Consider the following 24,281-nt stretch of genomic DNA (forward strand, 5'->3'; position numbering starts at 1 on the left):
ACACACAGAGAGCAGTTACGGTTACTCAAAATCTAAAGGAAATTAATAGATTACTACTGAGTCACTCAAACACTTAAATCTATACATGATTAGTATTTGTAAGTCCTAACCTAAAACAAGTAATCACTCTGTAATCATTCACTATTTTTCATTACATTGTCTTCTTCATTCCTTTTTTTCATTACACCCTGACTATTTTGATTTTCTTTATAGTTCAATTCCTGTGGTTTGTATTTTTTTTTTTTATACATTTGGACAGATTATAGGTCACCACCAGTATGCTGGTATCCTGAAAAATAAACCAAAATAAAATTGCTTGTTTTACTAAATACTATAAAAATAAATACTCCAGGTTACACTTTACCTCCAGTTTCAACGTCACATTTCTCAGTCTTTTCATCACTTTAAAACGTCATCACGTTTCATTCATCCAGTGCAGTCAGTCCAAACCTGTCAAAGTTGTTATTAAGCCACTTTGATTCAACAAAGTGACCCAGATGGTTCTTGTTTTTATGATATGATCTTAAGCTCTTCCATCAGCCATAGATAAATTATGCTCAGATATTGTTGATTAGGTTGTGGCTTTATTTGGATAATATGCCTGAATTATAATACAAGCAACAAGTCCAGACATTCAAAGTAGATCGCTGAAGAGATGAGAGTGACAAGTATTCTTACCAAGTGGTTACCCTGGCAACAAACCAAAATGACGCATTGCTTTCAATTCTACATAAGTACATACACACACTGCATAGTATGTCTGCAAAAGACACACAGATACACACACATTCACACAAGCATAAACAACTGGTTGAATGAATATGTACATACACATGGTGAAAAAAAAAAGTCCAGACATCATTAGACAGAAAATAAAACATATACCCAGATACAACATTAAAACACTCACTGGGACACAGAGAGAGCAGTGGAAGTACGGGAGCGCAATACCAATGGAGTCAATATATTGTGAAAAACATAAAATTAGAGAGAGTCAATGGAAATAATCCTGGATAAAGGCACTTAAGACAGAAATGACAGGGAATGAAAAGCTGGTGGCTGTTCATGTGGATAAGTGTGTTTGCATGTGTGCATCCAGCTCTCAATTGAAGGTGCAGTCCACCTCACTCACACAAAGACCAAACAAAAATAACAAAACAACTTGAATAAAATATTCACAAAAATAAATGAAATTACAATACAGTGGTTAAAATAAAACAGAAGCACCTAAAGCTACATGATCCTTCAGATTAAAGCAATGCATAGCAGTTGTTTTTAAAGCGGGTCTGCTTGTCTGAACTCCACCAGCGATGATGGCTTCATAAATGTCACCAAAGTCTTACTGTAATAGTATCCTATGGTTGGAGGAAAACTACATTTGTAAATCTGTGCTCAACACATCCAAAATGACTGAGTAACAGGAACAAATGGTGCATTATGTAAACTTATTTGGTCACCAAAGCTTCAGATGTGTTCCACTACCAACAGAACCACAAATAAGAAAACATTGGTGAGATTTAGACTGCGAGGCAAAATTATCCCATTATGGTGTTTTTATATTGTTTTATAACCTATTAGATGTTGAAGACATTCCACCTGTTGTCCCATAAAGGTTTATATAAGTGCTGGGAAACACTTAGTGGTGACGTTCGACCATTTTGCAGTTTACACATTTTGCCACTATATGTCATATTGCTCAAAAACAGCAGCATCTCATAAAGCTTAAATGACATTTCACCTTCAACACAATGGCTTGCACTGATTTATGGAACTTTTTCTGCTCTAAGTGTGTTTTCTAGGAAAGTCATAGCAGTTGTGCATCAAAGTGTTGGTATTTAAAGGCGGTTTTTTGATTTGGAAACTCAGTTTGTTCCTCCTCACTCACAATTGTGAGGCAGAACTGCTCCTTTATTATTTGTGCTATGGTTAGCTTGGCTTTAATTGCCACAGGCAAAGAGTTGTGCACAGACCAGCACTCATAAGGCAACTCCATTCAACAGTCCACAGTGGAAGCACTTAAAGGGATATTCCGGGTTCAAAATAAGTTAAGATCAATTGACAGCATTTGTGGCATAATTTAGATTTTAAACAGTCAACTTTTATATATATATATATATATATATATATATATATAAACAAAAACAAAAAAAAACACATTGTGGGTACTGTAAAGCATTTACAATGGAAGTGAATGGGGCCAGTCCATAAACGTTAAAATACACACTGTTTTGAAAGTATAGTGACAAGACGTAAACATTCCACAAGTAAATGTGATTTTAGTGAGATAAATCACTTACAGGGATTACAGGATTTACCGGCATAACACCACCATGACAACGAAGTTGTTATTTTGGATATAACTTTACACAGATAAGGTTAGTAAATGATTTTATCGCACTAAAATCATGTTAAAAGGATAGTTCACCCAAAAATGAAAATTCATCATTTAGTCATGCTATCCCAGATACATATGACTTTGTCTTCTGCTGAACACAAACAAAGATTTTTAGAAGAATTTCTCAGTTTTTTAGGTACTTACAGTGCAACTGAATGGGTACCAACATTTAAAGCTCCAAAAAAAAAAAAAAAAATCCATAAGACTCCAGTGGTTAAATCTATATCTTCAGAAGCAACGTGATAGGTGTGGGTGAGAAACAGATTAATATTTCATTTTTGGGTGAACTATCCCTTTAACATCATTGCAAGTGCCTTACTGCAATTTTTTTTAACAAGACAAATAATTTTTTGTGGTAAGTAACGTTATGCCACAAATGTTGTCGACTGTGCTAAACTTGTCTTGAACCCGGAATACTCCTTTAAAAGATGTGTCATTTCAGGTTAAAGGCCAGTAGTGGTCGCTCCTCTCGTTTCTGCCAAGGGCTCTTCTTGTTCTCGTCTTCTCCGCTGTCATCCGGGACGACCAGGTTGTCTGGTCGGTAATTGCTTGTTTGCATTTGAGTATCCACAGTCCTGAAAACCTCACTATCTGTCCCTGTCTCCTCTGGTGTCTCATCCACAGGCTCAGGGAGAGGAGGTGGTGGAGGAGGAAGTAAAGGCAGCGATGGGGGTGACAGGGTCTCTTTATCTTCCTCCTCCATCTCTCTTTCCTGCAGTACAGGCCCTGTAGAGTTTTCTTCAGGGCTGCTGACTGGAGTGGGGCTACTGTTATCACCTACAGTCGTATTTGAATCCTCTACAAACACTAACGGTGTGTATCCGACCATAGGCACTGGAGGCTTGGCCCCCTTTTCAGGTTTGACCCTGTGTTGACCTAGAACTTTGCCAGCGTCACGAACACGCCGTCCTGGTGTGACATCACTCATGTCAACCCCAGAGTCCAGACTGGCATCGTTGCTTCCTACACAACTGTTGTTGCATCCTGCCCTCTGCAGGTCGATGTAAGAATGACGGATGTGCGCGTTGGAACGGCCGTCCAAAGACACGAACCAAGCTCTCGGGTGAGGGAGGGGCTTTCCTCCCCTGAGCTCCATCAAAGTCTTTTCAGCCAGAAGCTGATCTTCTCCATTCATCTGCACCACGTCTAGACCTGACTGACTGAGGGAATTGGGGATGGAAAGATCTGCGGGAATAGCTGCCGTCTGCAGCGTCCACTCGTCCACTCCTCCGCCTCGGTCTTCCCCCACTCCTTGCGTCCCTTCTTCTTGCTCGCCTTTACTCCATGGGTGTGGCACTTGGCCCTGCGGCTGATGGCATGCGCTAAGCTCCGCCTGAATGCTTTCCAATTCGCTCTGTTCATCTGACTGCAGGAGGAGTGCCTGACCCGAGAGGGGGTGTGTCCCGGGGAGTCGCATGTAGTGGGCTGGGATGACGAGTGTGGGGCGGGCCTTGCGATAGGTTTCTTCCCCTTGACTGACCTGTAGTTCAGAGGTGCAACAGAGCAGGGCTCCAGGTAGAGGAAGGGGTGCAGGTCGCTCTAAGTGATCTACGGAGCGAGACAGCATGTAATCGTTCAGTCGCCGCTCAATTCCTTGTTCCCTCTCTGGGGATCCTGCAGGAATTGCCGATGTGGCTATAACAGGAGAGAGGCGTGGATCATGAAGGCTCGATTTATCTTCTGAAGAGAGACGTCCTGCTGAGGTGGTGAGATGCAAAGGATTGGGGGATGAGGATGAGACAGACATGTGGAGGGGATGGACAGATGAAGTCGTGATTGAGGTATAGCTGCGTCGATACTCCCCACGTGTGGCAGGAGAATCGTAGCCTTCAGAGGGATTGTTTGAACAAGATGATTTAAGTGGAAATATCTCTACTGAATGCTTGTAATGGTTGGATCCTCGGCTATGGAGTTTATCCTGTGACACTGCCAGCTCATTGGTGGAGGAGTTGTATGGTGTGGGTTTAAGCATAGGTGTGTGCATGTCTGGCTCCGCTCCGTTGTGGTCCAGGTGAGTCTCATTAATGAGGTTTAGGTGGGACATGGAAGTAGCCTGGTCTTGTTTAGAGCCATCTAGGGCAGAGGACAGCCTTAACTTTCTGTGGGCAGGCTGCAAGCAGGCACACTTCCTCCTGAAAGCACAGAAACATGTTTAACGCAGGCCACAACCACAATGCAATGTTTGGGAAACGTTTTAAGAACATAAATTTGTTTGCTGGGAGCTTGCAAAATTGTACATTTGGACTGCATCTGAAATGCCAACAAAACATGTACTCAGCATGCTGGGAGATATTTTTCATCAGGCTTTGTGCTCCCGATATAAAAAAATAAATAAAAATACACACACCTGCAATAGTAGAACAGAAGGCAGAGCAGAAAAAGCAGTATCAGGGCCATGCCTCCTAGTATGGCCAGCAGGAAGACTGTATGATAAGTGCTGATGTCCTTTGCCACCACAGGACCTACAATAGAACACACGCATTTTTAGGCTTTGTTCACACAGTACACAAATCGGATTTGGTTTTCAAATTTGATCTTTAGGACTGACTGTCCACATTGTCATTTTGCGAGTGATCTGATCCATTTGTTCAGACCGCATAGTCAATATTCGGTATACCTACATCATTTGATATAGTAACGATGCAAGCGTTAGCAAAATGTCAAATAGAATTTCTAATTCACCTTTCACAACAACTGAGATTAGCTGTCTGTGTGTAAAGAGGATGGAAAACTGGGAATTTTGCCTCTGCTCATGTCTACCCTGAAATTGCACCATGGTGCTGGACTCACAAGGCCATAAGCAGCCGATGCATTTTATGCATTCGTGCATATGCGGTGTATAAAACTGCTACTTACTATTCGCTACATTATGAATATCACATTCAGACATAGCTCTAGACAATTTTGTACACTTGACATTACATACGTACAGGGGCGTAGACTGCAGGGGGGATGGGGGGGAGGTAAACCCCTAATAATCAAAACAAGCAAGTACAACCCCCTTAATATTTATACCATGATCAATGGAAACGCTTCACGCTGCAACCGCCCAATGTTAAAGCCATATCTACGTCCTTGCATACGTATTGCGTCCCAAACGCTTTCCAGATATGTTGAATCGGATTTGTAAATATCAAATTTCATGTTTTTTTGCCATTAAAACTATAAAATAAATAAATAAACGGATTAGAGTTGAACACACCAAAAAAGTTTGCTGCCAGTCTGGGGAATCCATCCCTCTATTTATTTCCTCTGAATATCAGTTTTCACTGCCCGTGTGTCCTCAAGATATCCACTTTAACCATGTGCGACCCTGCGTCCACATGAGTGGACGTTGTATTTTGGCTTTGCTATACGCAACGCACAATTTATATGAAGTTAAACCAACTGAATACAGTTCACAAGAATTTAAGTGTTATTTAAGGGTTAAATTTTGGGGCACTGAGTCACGTGACACAACAACAAGACATTGATTTCTGTGAACCACTTCTATGGGCTCAGATGCAAAAAAAGTGCCTATGGTAAGAAACCTTGAAATCTGTTTGGGTATAAAGAGTAGCGTCTCTAGTTTATTTTAACATGCTGCTTTAAAAAATGCATTAATTTTTCACGAGTCAGCTTCATGATGTCCACAAGGATGCGTGAATTTTGGTACATTACTCATAAAACATGCTAGTTGTTTGGAATAACTTTCAACATTAACACATCTGAGGGTCATTTCGCTTCATTTTTAATATACATATTTATATCACTGTAAAATATGAATATGGTTTTATTCATTAGTAAATGCACTCCTGTATTTACTGTGCATTTTCACATTGAGAATCAATGGGTTCATCCAAAAGCTGAAAAATGTGGAGGCTGTATACGGAGTTAGGATGGAAGAAAAAAGGTGCATTTCAAACTGCTCTGAGACCAGTGCAGACAGACAGCACTCATTGGAGGTTAAGTCATTCACTAAACAGGGAGCATCCTATTGCTCTCTATGCACCCAAGTGCATTCACTCCTAAAATCTGACCAAAATTTCAGTTTCAGACTGCAGATGATGTTTGGATGACTCAAAATGTTTAGCAGACATGGGACAATGATAATCAGTACACAGATTCAGAACTAATAACGTATAATTTTATTTTAACATGGTTGGCAGTGATTGGATGATGCTAGCCATTATATTGAATCATAATTAATTATGCTAATATCTGATGTAATGTCTGTAATGTCTCAAAACCATGAATAACCAACACTCCTGGAAACATCATAAACAATTTGATTATATATATATATATATATATATATATATATATATATGCTTGGTATTATATAAAATGTCCTGCTGTCCACATATGTGGACATAAATTGTTAGGAAAACTATTAGCTCTAGTAAAAAATATGTTTTGCTTGTTTATTAGGTGCTACTAGTTACAAATCAAAAGGAGAAATGGAAAATGCACACAGCAGTCATGCTTGGTTCTCAGGAAGTTACAGTATCCATCAATAATGCATTTTAACAGTAGAGGTTTCCTTTAAACATCGTTTTCATTCTGAAAGTCCACAGATCTGAATTCTCTCCCCACATAATAACATTATTCTCTCAGCTGATGGATATAAATAGCACAGTGAATGTGCAAACAAATGTAGAGATCAATAACTTTCTGCTGCACAGCCACCCTGTCGGGCTCCTCTCTGTGCATTAATGGACATAAAGAAGGTCAAATAATGCAGAGTCATCAGCATTTGGAGAATAATGTTGAGAAAAAGGGAATACTGAAGGATAATAGTAAATTATAAACCTGTGTTTATGGGAGACATGGCTGCCACCCAATAGCCGAGCTGAGAGGCAATATATGTGAGAGTTAACTGCTTCCCCTCTCTCTGAACATAACCCAAACTGCTCTTCAGCCAGGCCCCTGCACAGACAAACACAGACACACACAGTTATAAGACATACAGTAAAAGCACATCTTGTTTTTTTCCCCAACCTTAAAACCTGGAAATAAGCAAAGATTTTGGATTTTTAAAACTTTTAAGCAAAGAAAAGTTAACATGAAATGAATAAGGATTATGAAGAAATATGAAGCAGCAGTACAATTCTGCACTATTCCTAGTTCACTACTTAAGACATTTTGCGACACTGACCATGTTAACTCCATACAAACATCAGATTTCTTACATAATTAAATCTACATTAATTATAATTATATAATTTCTTATTTATGATATATAATTAGCAATGCTGATAATATAAACTAACTGTATGTAACTAAGGATTTTTTTTTTTTTTACATTAAATTATAAAAATGCTAAATAGAAGCATTATCACTGGTGGTCTTAAACTTTTTATTAGTTTATCATCCCTAAGCCAACACTAACTACCACCCTGAGACCCTCTGTGGTCAGAAGGTGATTTGAGTTGAGCTGTGAGAGCATGCAGCGTAGCCAACACAGTCAAAACACTCCATCTCCCCTGTATTTTCAAACTATCAAGTCTCTCTATTGATTATGTACAATGCACTCATTATACTTTCAACTGCATTATCCTGTCTTGATGCTTTGCCAATTTGTTTGCTGGGTCAGACAGGGATTAAAGCCTGGCCAAGGGCACAAAACAGCTACAGGAAGTGCCACAATCAGGATCTGAATCTGGCTTGTCATGCACTCTCAATTCAGGTGAACAGTTCAAATGTAATTTCAATTCGAGTATTAAATTTTCAACTGAATATGAAATGAACTTATATGTTGACTTCACTAGCTTGACAGATAAATGTAAGGCTGGGTTGTTGTATTCAATGGCCACTTGGTGGCACTGTATGATGAGGAGAGGATGATGGAGAATTTAAAGGGAGAGTTCACCCAAAAAAAAAAAAAATAATTCTCTCATCATTTATGCACACTCATGCCATCCCAGATATTACTTTCTTCTTCTGAACACAAAGATTTTTAGAAGAACATCTCAACTCTGTTGGTCCTCACAATGCAAGTGAATGGTGACCAAAAATGTTAAGCTCCTAAAGCGCATAAAGGCAGCACAAAAGTAATCCATAAGACCCCATTGGTTAAATCCATGTCTTCAGAAGTGATATAAGTGTGGTTGAGAAACAGATCAATATTTAAGTCCTTTTGTACTATCAATCTACACTTTCACTTCTTTTGGTGATTCACATTCTTCGTGCATATTGCCACCTACTGGGAAGGGAGGAGAATTTATAGTAAAAAAGGACTTAAATATTGATCTGCTTCTCACCCACACTTATCATATACCTTCTGAAGATATGGATTTAACCACAGATTCATATGGATTACTTTTTATGCTGCCTTATGTGCTTTTTGGAGCTTCAAAGTTCTGGTCACCATTCACTTGCATTGTATGGATCTACAGAGATGAAATATTCTTCTAAAAGTATTATGTGTTCTACAGAAGAAAGAAAGTACAATTCTGGGATGGCATAAAGGTGAGTAAATGAGAATTTTCATTTTTGGGTGAACTATTCCTTTAAAAGAGATAATAGCCCCAAAGCTTTTTTTCTTCATTATTTACTCAAACCTGCATGACTTTCCTTTTTTGTGGAAAACAAAAATAATTATTTAGCAATATTTCTAAGCTTTTCTTTTCAATACAACAAAAATTAAATGTGATCATAGCTTTCCCTAGTCCCCATCAAATTTCAATGTATGGAAAAGAGCAGCTCGGGCATTCTGCAAAATATATCCATTTGAGTATCATGCAAAAGTCACATGGGTTTGGAATGACAAGAGGTTCAGCAAATAATGACTTCACCCAAGGGGGGGGGGGTTGGGTAAAGGAGAGAGGGGATCATTAAATGTAAGTAGGGAAAACCCAAATTTCTTGGCACAGAAAATCATACTAGACAAAGAAAAAGGGAAAAATAATTTTTGGTTTGTTCGTCTTTATTTGGCTCTCTCTTAATGAGCACCAGCGCTTTTATTGATCTGATTTGTGTCGGATCAGCAATAACACACAGACACACACACACACATTGCATTGGTGACTTTACAGGTCACAGTGTGCTGAGCAAAATGCTGATGTGCATATACAGAGGAAAGAGAGGCAGGAACATGATTCAGCATTGCTTACACATGATCAACTACTTCATTCACACGTGGCTGTTTGTGCACACTGCCTAACACAAGACGTTTTCCCACGCTCTCACAATAAAGTCACACGCAGAACTCTACCATATATCAATATGTTAGCCTGGGAAAGCTGGGAATGCATCTTTGTAAGTTGACATTTGACAATATATTTACTCAAGGCTCTAACAAATGAAGGGCTTTAATCCAAGTTCCATTGCATTGAGTTAACCACAAAACACATCCAGCCCAGAGTAGAAGATCATTCAGGATATTGTACTTGTCATAGCAGTAATGATGATGGATCACTCCCCACCTGTGCAAAGGATATAACATAAGGCCTTGTGAAAGAATGTCTCGGGTTCAAAACAAGTTTAGCTCTGTTGACAACATCTGTGACATTATGTCGATCACCAGAGACAACTGTGGACTCGTCCCTCAAACAAACATTTTTTGTACAGTAATGCACTTACAATGGAGGTCTATAGGGTAAGGCATTCTGAAGGGTTTAAAAGCAGAAATGAGGAGCTCATATATTTAAGCATTTATATGAATTCTTCTGTAAAAATGTGTTTTATTTGAGCTGTAAAGTTGTCCAAATCATCCTTTTAGCAGTGAGACTACTGTAGTAGGCTACTGTTGTATAACTAAGTCACTCAGGAAGCATAAAAAAAGAAGCCAATACTTAACAACATACACGCATATAAAACCACATGACTTTGTTTACTATGCTACACAGCATAACAAGATTTCAGTGCAGCACTCTTCTTAGGAAACACTGGAAAAACAGCAATATTAATATGCTGTGTGATGCCAGGGGCTTTTCAATCTAGTCTCTCTATATTCACTAATGTCCATGTGTCCCTGTGCAATATAGACAACAAAGCAGCTCACATCTCCATGCCCTAAGAGAGGAAATCAAGTTAGCGCCAGTCGCTGTTTTCCACCTCGTTCTCTGTTCTGTTTATAAGCAGCTGCTAGGAGACAACCTTGATAACAGTGCAGTCCAGAGATGGGGTCTAGATTTAGAAATTCTGAAACAGTTCTTTTGCATTAAGTCTCTTTTTATTCCTGTATTTCCCCAAGCTTGCTATATTCTCTCTCTCCTGTTCTTCAGCATCCTGTGATTAAGACATACAGTGGGGTCAAAAACTCTCGAGTCCACTTGTGAAAAATGCATCTATTTAGCATTTTACTTTTTTAAATTAATTTTTTATCCCCTTTTCTCCCAATTTCGAATGCCCAATTCCCACTACTTAGTAGGTCCTCGTGGTGGCGCGGTTACTCACCTCAATCTGGGTGGTGGAGGACAAGTCTCAGTTTCCTCCGCTTCTGAGACCATCAATCCGTGCATCTCATCACGTGGCTCGTTGTGCGTGACACCGCAAAGAACTTCAAGCTCATGCTACTCTCCGTGATCCACGAACAACTTACCACGCGCCCCATTGAGAGCGAGAACCACTAATCGTGACCACAAGGAGGTTACCACATGTGACTCTACCCTCCCTAGCAACCGGGTCAATTTGATTGCTTAGGAGACCAGGCTGGAGTCAGTCAGTACATCCTGGATTCGAACTCGCGACTCCAGTGGCAGTAGTAAGCGTCAATACTCGCTGAGCTACCCAGGCCCCTATTTAGCATTTTTCTAATTTAATATAGTTTTTTACATTACAGACTTGTATCAACATATCAACAAGTTGAGTGACAATTACCATACTAACATGACTAATCATTACACAAAATAACCAAAAGTCACAAATAAGAATAATGAAAAATGCATTGGATAGTTCACTCAAAAATGAAAATTCTCTCATTATTTACTTACTCTCATTTCTTCTGCAGAACACAAATGAAGATTTTTCAGCTCTGTAGGTCCACACAATGCAAGTGAATCTTCAAAAATCACATAAAGGCAGAATCAAAGTAATCCATAAGACTCCAGTGGTTAAATCAATGTCTTCTGAAGTGATATGATAGGTATGGGAGAGAAACAGATAAATATTTAAGTCCTTTTTTTCTACAAATCTCCACCTTTGACCAGCCCCTACCAGTAGGTGGCGAAATGCACGAGGAATGCGCTTTGCCAAAAAATAAAATAATGTCAAAGTGAAACTGGAGATTTACTGTAAAAAAGGACTTAAATATTGATCTATTTCTCACCCACACCTGTCATATCGCTTCTGAAGATATAGATTTAACCACTGGAGTTATATGGATTATTTTAATGTTGACTTTTTGGAGATTAAAATTTCTGGTCACCATTTACATTGTATGGACCTACAGAGCAGAGATATTCTTCTAAAAAGCTTCATTTAAGTTCAGCAGAAGAAAGAAAGTCATACACATCTGGGATGGCATGAGGGTGAGTAAATGATCAGAGAATTTTCATTTTTGGGTGAACTATCCCTTTTATAAAAAACATTACAAATGACACTATCAGCATACCAGTTGGAGTGAAAAGTTTAATTGAAAAAGTAAGACAAATTTCAGAATTTCTTAGTTTGATGATCGTGACTTCATGACAGCATGATTTCAAATTGTTCCAAAGAGCTAAAACTGTGTTTATTTCCCAGTTTAAATAAAATTTCAAATAGAATATTATCAATGTAGTCTCTTTGAAACCCACTGTACTATATTCCCTCACACAGATCTGTTAAAAGCATGCCGAAGTCACTATGTCTCTAATTCAGAGTCTTTAGTATAAATATACTCCAGCAAACCTCTTCAGTGTGCGAAACCTGTATTTGAATGATTGCGAATGCATGTAAAGAGTGGCTACTAGCTGAAACATGTCTACTCTTTATTTTCTTACTCTGCATCTATGAGATGCTTCCTGTAATATAGCTTCTATCATCATACACCTGCCTGTATTTCTGTATGTGTGTCTGGCTGAATAACATCTGTTTATGCCAGCTGGGTCATCAAAAACATAAGATATCAAAAGTCAGAGCTTACGGAAAAGAAGTCACTGAAGATCCTGTGTATACATATTCTGATCTTTGTCGATGTCCGTCTGTCTGCCTCCCACACCTAAAACTGATTTTTTTCGTCGAAACCTTCTGCAGCAAAGCCTGAAGATTTCTTGCACGCATCAAAAATTAGACCAGCGGTCAAACAGCCAGCGTTACCCGCCAGAGGATTCCAAATATGATTTTAAACTTTAGCTTTAAAGCCGCAGTGTGTATGTTTATTTTCAAATTAATGTGACTCTTACAGTTTAAGTTCAAATGACATCACAGGTCATCTGAGCGAAATCCTTCCAATAAAAGTGCAAACATCTACCCACATACTTGATTTGATTATGCAATTAATTTGACAGTTATTTTACCAATTAACATTATAATAAAATTGCCGGCTATAGTGCATTGTTTGGGGAGCATCTGCAAAGCTATACAGATAAAACAAAACATGATAGCTCCTAAAGCATGACTGTATGTATGCCAGATTTATATCAGATGGGAAGAAAGAATCAGTACAAGTAGGAATGATGTGTCCCAACAGACTAGTACTACAAAAGAGTCCCTTATGTGTGCGCTGACTTAAACGCTCACTGCCAAGGCAGAAAAAAAGTGCACACATCCAATTTCCATAATTAGACAATTTCTCACATTCTCTCCTGTGGGGATGCTGGGTGGATGATGTTTAAGAGGAAGGGAAGGGACAGAGATGGTTAAACAAAAGATGTGTAGCAAGACTGGCTTTAGGCTGTGATTAAAGCAATGATCATCCCGCCCAACTTCCTGCTACAGTGTAATTGTATGATATTCAGAGTTCAGATTTATGAGGTAAAGACCTTTGTCTGGACAAGCAGCAGTTGTTGGTCGCTTAGACATGTACTAAAAACTGGTTTGGGGCCTGTGACACTGCTTGTCAGTCACCACCCCTACTGCTAATTACAAGCAGTTTAGCCATTTTATGAAGTTAAATGCTGGGGAATCCTATTCTACAACAGATGAGGTCATTTGGATGAGCTGCCAAACATCTTTAATAAATAAGAAAAACATGTACAGATGCCACTGAACAAGACCTGCTACAATGTCAATGATGAACATTTGTAAACTATAATCACATTGGCACAAAGTTGGATGCTAGAAATTACACCTCAGCCTTGGATTAGAAATGAAAACCACCGGGTAAAAACCCCTTGTGATTTGGATTTGATTGGGAACAGTATTATTCTGTCTGTGTACTATTTGATTAGAAGTATTTAACTTCTGAACAATTTCCCTTTTCATACCACTGATGGCAGAAATCTATGTAATCTCAAAAAGTCACAGCAAAAAGAGCTGCTATTAAAGGGGTAGTTCACAAAAAAAATGAAAATTCTTTCATCGTTTACTACAAACCCATATGACTTCCAAGGAACACAAAAGGTGATCATTTCATTCCATCCTTTTTTTCCAAACAATGAAAGTCAATGGTGACTGAGGCTGTCTACATTCTGCCTAATATCTTCTTTTGTGTTCCATAGAAGATTTTTAAGATTTCTTCTGCTTAGCTATGTCATTTCTTGGCTAACCAAAATGCAAAGAAAATTTAGTGATGTTTCAGTCATGTTATTTGCCAGTCTGTCCTGTTCTCTCACTTAAAGGTGCAGTATGTAAGATTCAGAAACCCTTGTTATTAATGACACCTGTGGCTGTTAAGTGAACTGCAGCCAGCTAACTGTTGCTCGTGCTCGCGTGCACACATGCTGGAACAGGGTTAAAACAAAGTGTGGATATAGGTCTGACTATGCGAGACTGTAGTTTGAAGTAATCACTTTTCTTTGCATGATACGTTGACTGCATTTATATGACAGCCTATGTCGGCGTTAGCTAGCTAGCCAGCTTTATCAATAGCTGTTAGCTAAATTTAGTGGATGATGACAGTAGCTGTTTATAAAATAGACTGTACATTATAAATATGTTGACAATTCAGTACTGATGTGATTCCATCAGAACTGTCATTTTGATATATCGATGCGCTATTGTTTTATAATAATAGAATGTATATATTTTCTCTATAACCAAGTTACGTTACACTAATGAATGGAGCTTTTGCATTATCTTGAACATTGTCTAGCATTCATTTCATGTGTTATTGTAGTTTACCTTGCTGAATAATTACAGATTAACATTATGTCAGTTACTGTGAATCAGTATACCTGACTTTTAGTATAAAGAGAAAATTGTTGAAATTATTTGAAAGTTATAAAGCAAGGTATCTTGCAATTCATCAGCGTTAGCAGGCAAGATCAAGTTAGCTAAAATTACACAGATCAATCCTTATGGCACTATATTTCACATGCTTTGCAGTTATGTAAGCTTACCTGTCCAATAAGAACGCCAATTGATCCCCAAAACCAAACGAAGGTCCTTTCAGGAATCAAACGCTCTGCCGATGTTCACTGTAGTTTTCGCATGACCACGATCACGTTTCTGCTTAGCCAGACTGGATTCAGTAGATAAATGTTTGTTTTTGCTTTTTTGGGCTTACTCTGAGTTTGTGTAGGAGTCGGTGTTGTGCTGGGAGCTGGACGTTTGCTGGATTCCATCTCTAAGATAACATTACCTAGTGTTGCAGACTGTCTGTTGACGCTGTTGAATAGCAGAAAAGAAGCTACTGTCTGAGGCAAGGCTCTCGGGAGTGCGCATAAACTTCACATCCTTTGGATTTTCCCGGCAAAAGCGACCCGCTCCCTTTGCATGAAAATCAGTCTACAGGCTTTAATAGGCAACCTAGGAAGTCCGGGAAGGGCTCATTTTTTTAAGTTGTGTTACAAGCTGTTCACACATTGGCAAAAAAAAAAGGCAAATATTACATGAAAAATGTTACATATTGCACCTTTAAAGGGGTCATGACATGCTTTTTTAAATTATTTTAATGTTCCTTAAGTTTCACTTGTTATAGTAGTAATATCTTTGCACACACACACACAAAAAAAAAAAACAAAACAAAAAAAAAACAGTAATTTACTTGTAAAACATTATCTTTTTCTACACTCATTTTGACCCTCTGTCTGAAACTCTTGGTTTTGGTGCTCGCTCTCCTTTAAGACTTGTTGGTAAACGACCACTGTTCTAATTGGCTCTTTGCTCTTGACTGACCTGCTCTCTCTACTTGCCATCTCACTGCTCACAGCTACTGGGTGGGCTTCAAAAGTGATAAGGTAAAGTAAGCATTGATGTGTTGTTGTGGAGGCGGTCAGATGCAAATGTCTACCACGTGTTACATCACAATGTATGAGAACGAGTCATTTTGGCAGCTTAGTTTCAACAAATTCTCTTTTTGCAGTGAGAAGAAAGTTTTGAGTTCTGAAACTTACACTATGTTTTTTGTAGTACAATGACCTCTTATATGTCAAAATATAAAGGAAAATTGTATTCCTCATGTCAAGACCCTTTTAAAATACAGAGTTTTTTACTTACATGAAGCTGGCAATAAAAGAATAAGATGTTCATGTGTTTGGGTGTATGTGTGGGGAAATGTGTTCAAACACTTGCCCTGCTGCCAACCTTGACCTTAGCAACCCTCAACATTCTTTTAGGTTTTAGTTAAAGATTCAAAAGCATTCCAGCTCCATTCCCACCCAGCTCAGGTTTGAACTTTTTCCTTTGGCTTATCCTCCTAACAGATCAGGAAGACAGGAAATCTGGAGAGCTTTGAAGTAATCTATGCTTTTCCCCCCCTCTCACACACACACAAACACAAATGAAAACCTGTCTCAGACAAGAAAAACCTTTCCTGGGCTTAATTCAGGGCTTTAGTTATGATACGTTAGTATCAATTAATATGATTTATACTCATGGGGCTATACATTTAGCTGCTATAATTTCTAGTATAGTCTAAGATAAATGTGTGTGCATGTTATAAACTCACCTAGTTTAGGATCAAACCGCCAGGCAGGGATGTGATCATTCTCTTTTAAGCCACTATTCTCAGGAAGAGGCACACTCACACTGATTGGCTCACTGACATGAAGCTCCGCCCCATCACTGCCCAAAAGATGGACACTAATGGCAGCCACAGGAGTCAACTCGAACTTTCGTTCGCTACCTACCAGAGAGAGAGAGATAGAGAGAGAGAGAGAGAAAGGTAGAACAGAAAGGATGGATAAAAGGGACAGAAAAGGAAAGAAAAAAAAGAAAATATGTGTAAAAAAAAGTTGGTTCAAAGCACTTGTATAAAATTATGATAATCCTACAGTATATTATATATTGATGAGTCATCCAAAATAGTATCAGAAAGACTTAAGTCATCAATTATTAAAACCATACCAGAAAATGCTTCATTCATCTTTGCAGCACATATCATTAAAGATATCAGAACTTCTGTAATGGTTCAACATAAATAATTATTCAGTGCTGGAATACTTTCTAGTAAAAAGCAGTTATTCTGAAACCACGTATTGATCATTCAGTGTGAAAATAACTTGTCTAAGGTACAGTTTTGGAATTAAATATTGGCCTCTGTCTCTATCACTTCATGAACAAACAAGCTCCAAATGCGCACACAGTTTTCAATAGCCCTTAGATCTCAACTCTTTTTCATGTGTTACCTGTGTAGTTGGAGTGAAGGCCCTGCAGGTAAGGGAAGTACTGTGTGTCTTGGGTTGAACTGCTCACTGTGAGGAAGGCAGTTAGGTTGGTGTATGTTGCATTAGAAGGAAGACTCAATGCTCTTCTCTGGAACTGAACCCACGGCTGTGGTTTTGAACCTAAAGATGCAAGCGCAAACACATACACACTAAAATTAGCATATATTAGGTCTGTGATCCTACATCCATGACTGACATGCTGTATCACAGACATAACAAATGCCCAGTCTCACACCAATGACGGCAGAGCTGCCATGCAAGGCGCTAGCCTGCCATTGGGAGCAACTTGGGGTTCAGTATCTTGCCCAAGGACACTTCGGCATGTGGAGTCATGTGGGCCACGAATCGAACCGCCAACCCTGTGATTAGTGGCTAACCCGCTCTACCACCTGAGCCACAGCTGCTTCACTCATGTGCCTTCTGCAGTGAAAGCCATTCACACATCTGCCCATAGTAAGGTATGCTCCTCTCTTTTGTCTCTTTCCCCCCCCATTAACACTCTTTTATACACCAGTCTTTGCAGTTGTATCAGTAGTTTAGTAGTTGTCTCTACTTTTAGTTAACTACTCCGCAACACTGCACCTTAGTACAGTCACGAGGGCAAGTCACTAACACTAAAACTAATATGGAATACAAGGACCAAGGATGTTGGGGCAAAGGAATAAAACATAACAGTTGTCTCTAAAATGTCTAATATTGTATGGGCTGTGTGGACCAAATTAACATAATACTGATAAAACCTGGTTACTGTAGGTGGGATGAGGTAATAACGGGTTGTGTTGGTTCTTCTGTTCTTCTGAATGCAAACGATTGATTATTTTTAGAAACAAAACAATACTTATATACTTTTTAACTACAAATGTTCGCTTCCATACATTTCTGTGACATGCGCTCATGAGAGGGATGACGTAAGCTTGTTGGTAAGGTCACGCGTCACGTGGAGGAGGAGTCAGGAAGCACGTCATTGTTTACAAGAGAAACTTGTGCCGTTCACAAACCAAAACAGTCCAAAACCATTTAAAAACAATATAAAATAAAAAAAAATAAAAAAAATTCCAAATAATAATAAATAAAAAAATACAAAAAAACAATGTAAACAATGACGCGCTTCCTGACTCCTCCACGTGACGCGTGAGCTTACCAACGAGCTTACGTCATCCCTCTCATGAGCTCAGGTCACAGAGATGTACAAAAATGAACATTTGTAGTTAAATAGTATTTAAGTATTGTTTTGTTTCTAAAAATAAATCAACCATTTGGGTTCAGAAGACCTTTATTTGTCGACTGGAGTCGTGTGGATTATTTTGATGCACCCTAAATATGCATTTTGGACCGTCAAAAAATGGAGGAGATTCACTTGCATTGTTTAAAGGAGGAGGCCTGAAATGAAATCCTAAAAGTCTTAAATTCTGTTTTGATGAAGAAAGAAACTCAGATACATCTTGAATGGATATAAAAGCTTCTAGTGTGTTCTGAATAATGTTCTATGTTGTTGACAGAGGTATGAAATGTATGTGAGAGTGGTCCTGTGTTGTATCAAAATGGCACAGCAGCCTCTTAGTGACAGGTGAAAGTGTGTGATAAGTGGAGGATTACAATAGCAGTTATGCAGTTTTACCCTGCGGAACGACTGTGTGAAAGAAAAGCTTTTGTTTTGGTGGAGTCTGTGTCTGTAACCTAAGTGCTTTTGTTCTGAGCGCAGGATGATTGAATGTTTTCAGGGGACAGGATTGGGGGAATGCTCTGAACGAGAGTGCAGCAGCAGTGCTCCCCTGAGACCCATAACATGTCTGTCTCCAGACATCAAACACACAGAGGGACAGGTTACCAAATGAGAGAGGTTGCTAGCAGGAAGAGCAAAGCAAAATAGCGAGAGACAGGAGGAAAAGAGCACGAGAGAGAGAGAGAGAGAGAGAAAGAAGGAAAGAGAAAAACTGAAAAAAGGAAAGACTGTTTTAACCCTTTAAATGCATACCACGGGTCTTTAATGACCCTGGACCTCATTCCACCCCCTGTACCTCATACATTTTTTGGAGTTGTTTTTGCTAAATATATATGTGTACATATATATATATATATATATATATATATTTTTTTTTATAACAGCTTGATTACCAAAGTGTATATGGTAATTAAAGACATGTATATGTACCACCCCTGGAGTTTGCGACTTCGAATCCCAGAGCGTGCTGAGTGATTCCAGCCAGGTCTCCTAAGCAACCAAATTGGCCCGGTTACTAGGGAGGGTAGAGTCACATTGGGTAACCTCCTCATGGTCGCTATAATGTGGTTTACTCTCGGTGGGGTGCGTGGTGAGTGGATGCCGAGGTGGATGGCGTGAAGCCTCCACACACACTATGTCTCCGCAGTAATGCGCTCAACAAGCCATGTGATAAGATGTGTGGATTGACGGTCTCGGACATGGAGGCAACTGGGATTCATCCTCCGCCACTCGGATTGAGGCGAGTCACCACGAGGACTTGGAGTGCACTGGGAATTGGGCATTCCGAATTGGGGAGAAAAAGGGGAGGAAATAAAAATGACCCTAGATATGTAATAGTGTCACTAAGTACTATCACAGGATATCTATTTCTTTGTTTATTTTAAGACAAATGAGTACTAGTGACCTTGGGTTTTAGAAAGGCGCTATATAAAATATATTTTTATTACTATATTTATACAAATGTTTACTACATAATGTTGATTTTCTGTGTGACAATTGTGAATTATCAGTATTTCATATGCATGTACACATATTATCCATGCTATTTCTTACTCAAGGTGGCCCTGATGTGTCAGTGATTGACTTGATTTACATTTGACATTGCTCTTTGACGAAGAAACAACGTAGAAGTAAACTATAGAAAGTGTAACAAGTGAACAGTATGATCTGGTTATTGTCATTAATCAAATTAATCGCAATTAATCGCATATATAAATATTTGCTGAAAAAGCCCCTCAAATAGCAATAATTCAATATATGATTAAATAATTATAAATAGTTCTATTTATATAATTATAAACAATATGTAGTATATTATAGAAAATAGACAATTAAAATGCATTACATTAATGTGGCACAGGAGTAAAGCATTTAAAAAGATGGTAACACTTTACAATAAGGTTCCATTAGTTAACAACATTAGTTAATATGAACTACCAATGAGCAATACTTTTACATAATTTATTAATCTTAGTTAATGTTCATTTGAACATGCACAAATAATTTTTTTTAAATCAAAAGTTGTATTTGTTAACATTTAACACTGAACTAACTTTAACAATGAACAAATTTATTTTTAACTAACATTAACAAAGATGAATAAATGCTATAAAAATATATTGTTAATTGTTTATTCATGATACCTGATGCATTAACTAATGTTAATGAATAGAATCTTATTGTAAAGTGTTACCAAAAACTCAATACAACAAATGGCTTTAGAATCCAATATTATATTCATATATTGTTTATTTCCATACTATTTAGCATAATCCAATCATTGGCCTACCTTTCACAGCAATCCATTTTGCAATTGAATTCATCAATCTGTGCAAAATAGATTTATTATAAGGGCTTTTCTAAGGACGCATCAATGTACACCTGCATCAGAGGGATGCTTTTGGAGTGTCTCTGTTGTGTCGCATCATAAACATACCGTTTTTAGGTTGCTGTGTCAAGTTTAATGTAGTTTGAAACACGTCTTGAGATCCCTGCATTCGGAACTGCCCTCCATCAAGCGGAGTTTAAACGCAAAAACACATCCATCCTTATGTTGTGCTGTCTGTTGTCTGTGTGTGAGGTTTGTTTTCTGTATAACTGCATGCTGCCTATACAGCTGAAGTTACTGCCCCCTGGAGAAAACAGGTGGTACTTCAAGCTTGAATTACGGTCTGGGGACATGATTAATTGCATTAATTTTTCGAACGCATTATTTTTTTAGATAATTAATGGCACTGAATTAATGCGTTAAATCGACAGCCTAATCAGAATATATTCGATACTATTATTTTCTAATTGTCTTGAAATAAAAATTTTCTTTGATCCATTTGTGATAGATATACATGCGGGGTCTCTAAAGACTTGCGTAATAATGTTTGGCGAAACACCAATGCATTTAAGGTTTAAAAGTGGATTCCTCTCATTCTTGCTTTAGTGTGTGTGTGTGTAGCTTCTCATTTCAATGTGGTGCCACAGTTCACCCAGAAACCTTTAATTAGCATAAAATCTCAAGAGCCATGTGGACAACAGTACAGAAAGATTGTCATTACACTCGCTACATGATACAACTACCAAGATAGTTAACACAGCACATAATCTTTTAAAAAAAATGTACATAAACACATGACGTTAAACAAACACTCTGACCTATAAACACGTGTACATAAAGATGACCTATTTGGTGACATATCATAGACTTCTATAGTTTTAACGTTAACACTTTACAAAAAGTTTGTTTGTTAACATTAGTAAATGCATTAGATATCATGAACTAACAATGAACAATATATATTTTTTACAGCATTTATTAATGTTGGTTGATGTTCTTTATTAAAGATACAATTGTTAGTTGTTAATGTTAGTTCATAATGCATTAACCAAGATTATAAGGTGCTGAAAAAGTATTGTTCATTGCTAGTTAATGACATGTTAAGTAATGTAGATGACATGTTAACGAATAAACCTTATTGTAAAGTGTTAGTTTTAACCCTAACCCTTTAAAAAAATATATCTTGCATTTTTTAAAGCTCTTTTTTTTTTTTAGCTCATTTTTGTCCCCAAACTATAGTTGGGTACACACACACACACACACACACACACTAAGGGATCTGTCAGGCTGTCTTAACTCACTCCAGACACACTCTCACACTGTCCTTTACATTTTTCCTCCATAGAGCCGCCCGCTATATTAAGACTTTTTCATTCCCTGGGGAGCGGAGTATGTGTTTGTTCAAATATGAACAAAAAGAGTAAAACATCATGAAAAAGTTAACTCACAAGCACAGAACATCAAATTATGAGTGCTTCTGATTACATAAGTTTGGATAACATTAAGATTAATTAATTTACAAAGATTGTAGAGGACAGTGGTTCACAATATGTGATACAAACAGTGAAGCGTTCCAATGATTTTATCCTAAATATCAGAATTCTTTGAACACCACTTGTCCAATCAGATTAGACGGTTGACAGTTGACTGTTACCTTGATATCCAGAGACAATCTGCACCACGTCATCATACACCATAAGAGTAGCAGCCCTCTCAGGAAGCAGATCCAGACTGAGAGACGAGAACACTTGAAAACAGACACACAAGAGCAAAGATTGATATTCAACATCACAACAAGGCCTCCAAGCTCCGATTTAGGCCATAATTTCTCAATCTCTCTCCTCTGAATATTCTCATTAGCTGTCGTAGATCATTCTACTTATTTTTAATAGATTTCAACATTCCAGCCATTCTCTGGTTTTTATTTCCTGCCCCAGATGCACTTTTGTTTCTCCAAAGTCCTTTCTAAAAGTCAGTAAGTCCACTTGGTGGCCATCTTGGTATTGTCAAGGTCTAATTCCATTCACTAAAGTTTCAACATACTTGAATGGGGAAAGACTAAAATTCCTTAACTGTTTGCCTGACTAACAACATTGTCAAATCACTATTAAAAATCAGTCAAAATGGTGTTATACATTTTGCATTTTTAACTAAAATCAGGCTAAACGTCTATATACTTCAGGTTGGTCCAGCTAATGGACATACATGTTCTAGAGTAAGGACCGATGCCTTAGCCAATAAGGTGATTAGCTCTTTTCTTTTAAATGCAGGACTTATTTTCCTACAGTCACCACCACTGTGATTGCTCCCATTCATTCCTGTCAAATTCTGAACAATTAACCCAACAATCAAAATCTTCAAAGAAAGAAAGAAACTAATAACTGTAGCTAATGATTTGGATAATGTATGAAGTCCTTCCAAGTCATTACCAGGTAGCCTGCTTGGTCTCCATGGGATGGAGTTGGGTACGTAGCCACGCTTGGTTGCCGTGACTACAAGAAGGTCACCAAGGCGATAGGGGAACCTGATAAAGGCGTTGCCATCAGCACCAGAGGTATCGGATGCAACAGGGGTGTGGTTAGTGAAGATCTCCACGGTGACACCAGAGAGAGGCTGATGGGTGCTAGCATCACTCAGGTGAACCTTTAGTACCACCTCTGCACAAAAAGCATAAAAATAATGTTAAATTGACAGCCTCACAACATCTCAGCCTTATTTTTGAAAAATACACCTGTATTTATAATATTTAATTCTCTAGCTTGTTTAGGCCTATATTCAGCCAGCATCTGAATGTATAACTGCATGCGGAGGGCCAATATTATCACAGATAGCCTAGATGAATCAGTTTTCATTGAGCCACCAAGAAACCTAGCTATTAAAAATGCCATGCACTCTCTGCAGATATACAAAACCCATCAAATGTTTTAGCAAAACAATACAAAACTAACTTGTCATAACCTCAACCTAAAACCAAATCAGTTGTGAAACATCTATCTAATGTGGTTGTGTAATGAGATGGATATCAGGTTCAGCCAACATTTTATTGAGGTTAGGCTTTATATAAGACAAAAAAAAAAAAAAGGCAATAAAAATGATTAATTATATAAAGTGTGACCAAATGTTGGGGTTGGAATACATTCCTCAGTGTCTTCAGGTTTTCTTGTCCATTTTCAGAGAAATCCTCAAAGGGCACTTTACGAAAATCAGAATCAGAATGAGCTTTATTGCCAAGTATGCTTACACATTCAAGGAATTTGTCTTGGTGACAGAAGCTTCCAGTGCATAAACAATACAACAACAAGACTGAGATAATAAAAAAATAGAATAAAAATAAAAAGTGAATAGAAAATATAAGTATATCTATAGAAATACACAATAAGACTATACATATACACATATACGCATGTACAAATACAAATCTCTTTTATACAGATGGTGCAAGGGAATGTAAGGGCAGAAGAGGTAGGATATGTTAGATAAATATAAATACACTAAGCTGTGTATTGCACATAATTATTGCTCAATGGGGCAGTTTTAACTGTTCATGAGATGATAGCATGAGGGAAAAAAAATGTTCCTGTGCCTGACAGTTCTGGTGCTCAGAGCTCTGAAGCACTGGCCAGAAGGCAACCGTTCAAAAAGGTAGTGGGCTGGGTGAGTGGGGTC

At 38.1% G+C, this 24,281-nt stretch overlaps 1 protein-coding gene across 1 annotated transcript in view; it reads right to left on the bottom strand.

Annotated features, from left to right (window-relative positions):
• Window positions 1-564: 564 nt before the first annotated feature.
• Window positions 565-24,281, bottom strand: part of fam171a1 (family with sequence similarity 171 member A1) — a 65,936-nt gene continuing 42,219 nt past the window's right edge. Inside the window, exons 2-8 of the mRNA XM_051721643.1 lie at window positions 23,045-23,272; window positions 22,270-22,362; window positions 17,026-17,184; window positions 16,347-16,523; window positions 7,187-7,303; window positions 4,743-4,857; window positions 565-4,527 (exon numbers count right to left, since the gene is read on the bottom strand). Coding sequence (XP_051577603.1) covers window positions 2,829-4,527; window positions 4,743-4,857; window positions 7,187-7,303; window positions 16,347-16,523; window positions 17,026-17,184; window positions 22,270-22,362; window positions 23,045-23,272 — 2,588 coding nt within the window. The 3' untranslated portion in view covers window positions 565-2,828. The remainder of the gene's footprint in view (window positions 4,528-4,742; window positions 4,858-7,186; window positions 7,304-16,346; window positions 16,524-17,025; window positions 17,185-22,269; window positions 22,363-23,044; window positions 23,273-24,281) is intronic.

Source organism: Myxocyprinus asiaticus, chromosome 16 (assembly GCF_019703515.2).
Source record: "Myxocyprinus asiaticus isolate MX2 ecotype Aquarium Trade chromosome 16, UBuf_Myxa_2, whole genome shotgun sequence".
Taxonomy (NCBI): Eukaryota; Metazoa; Chordata; class Actinopteri; order Cypriniformes; family Catostomidae; genus Myxocyprinus; species Myxocyprinus asiaticus.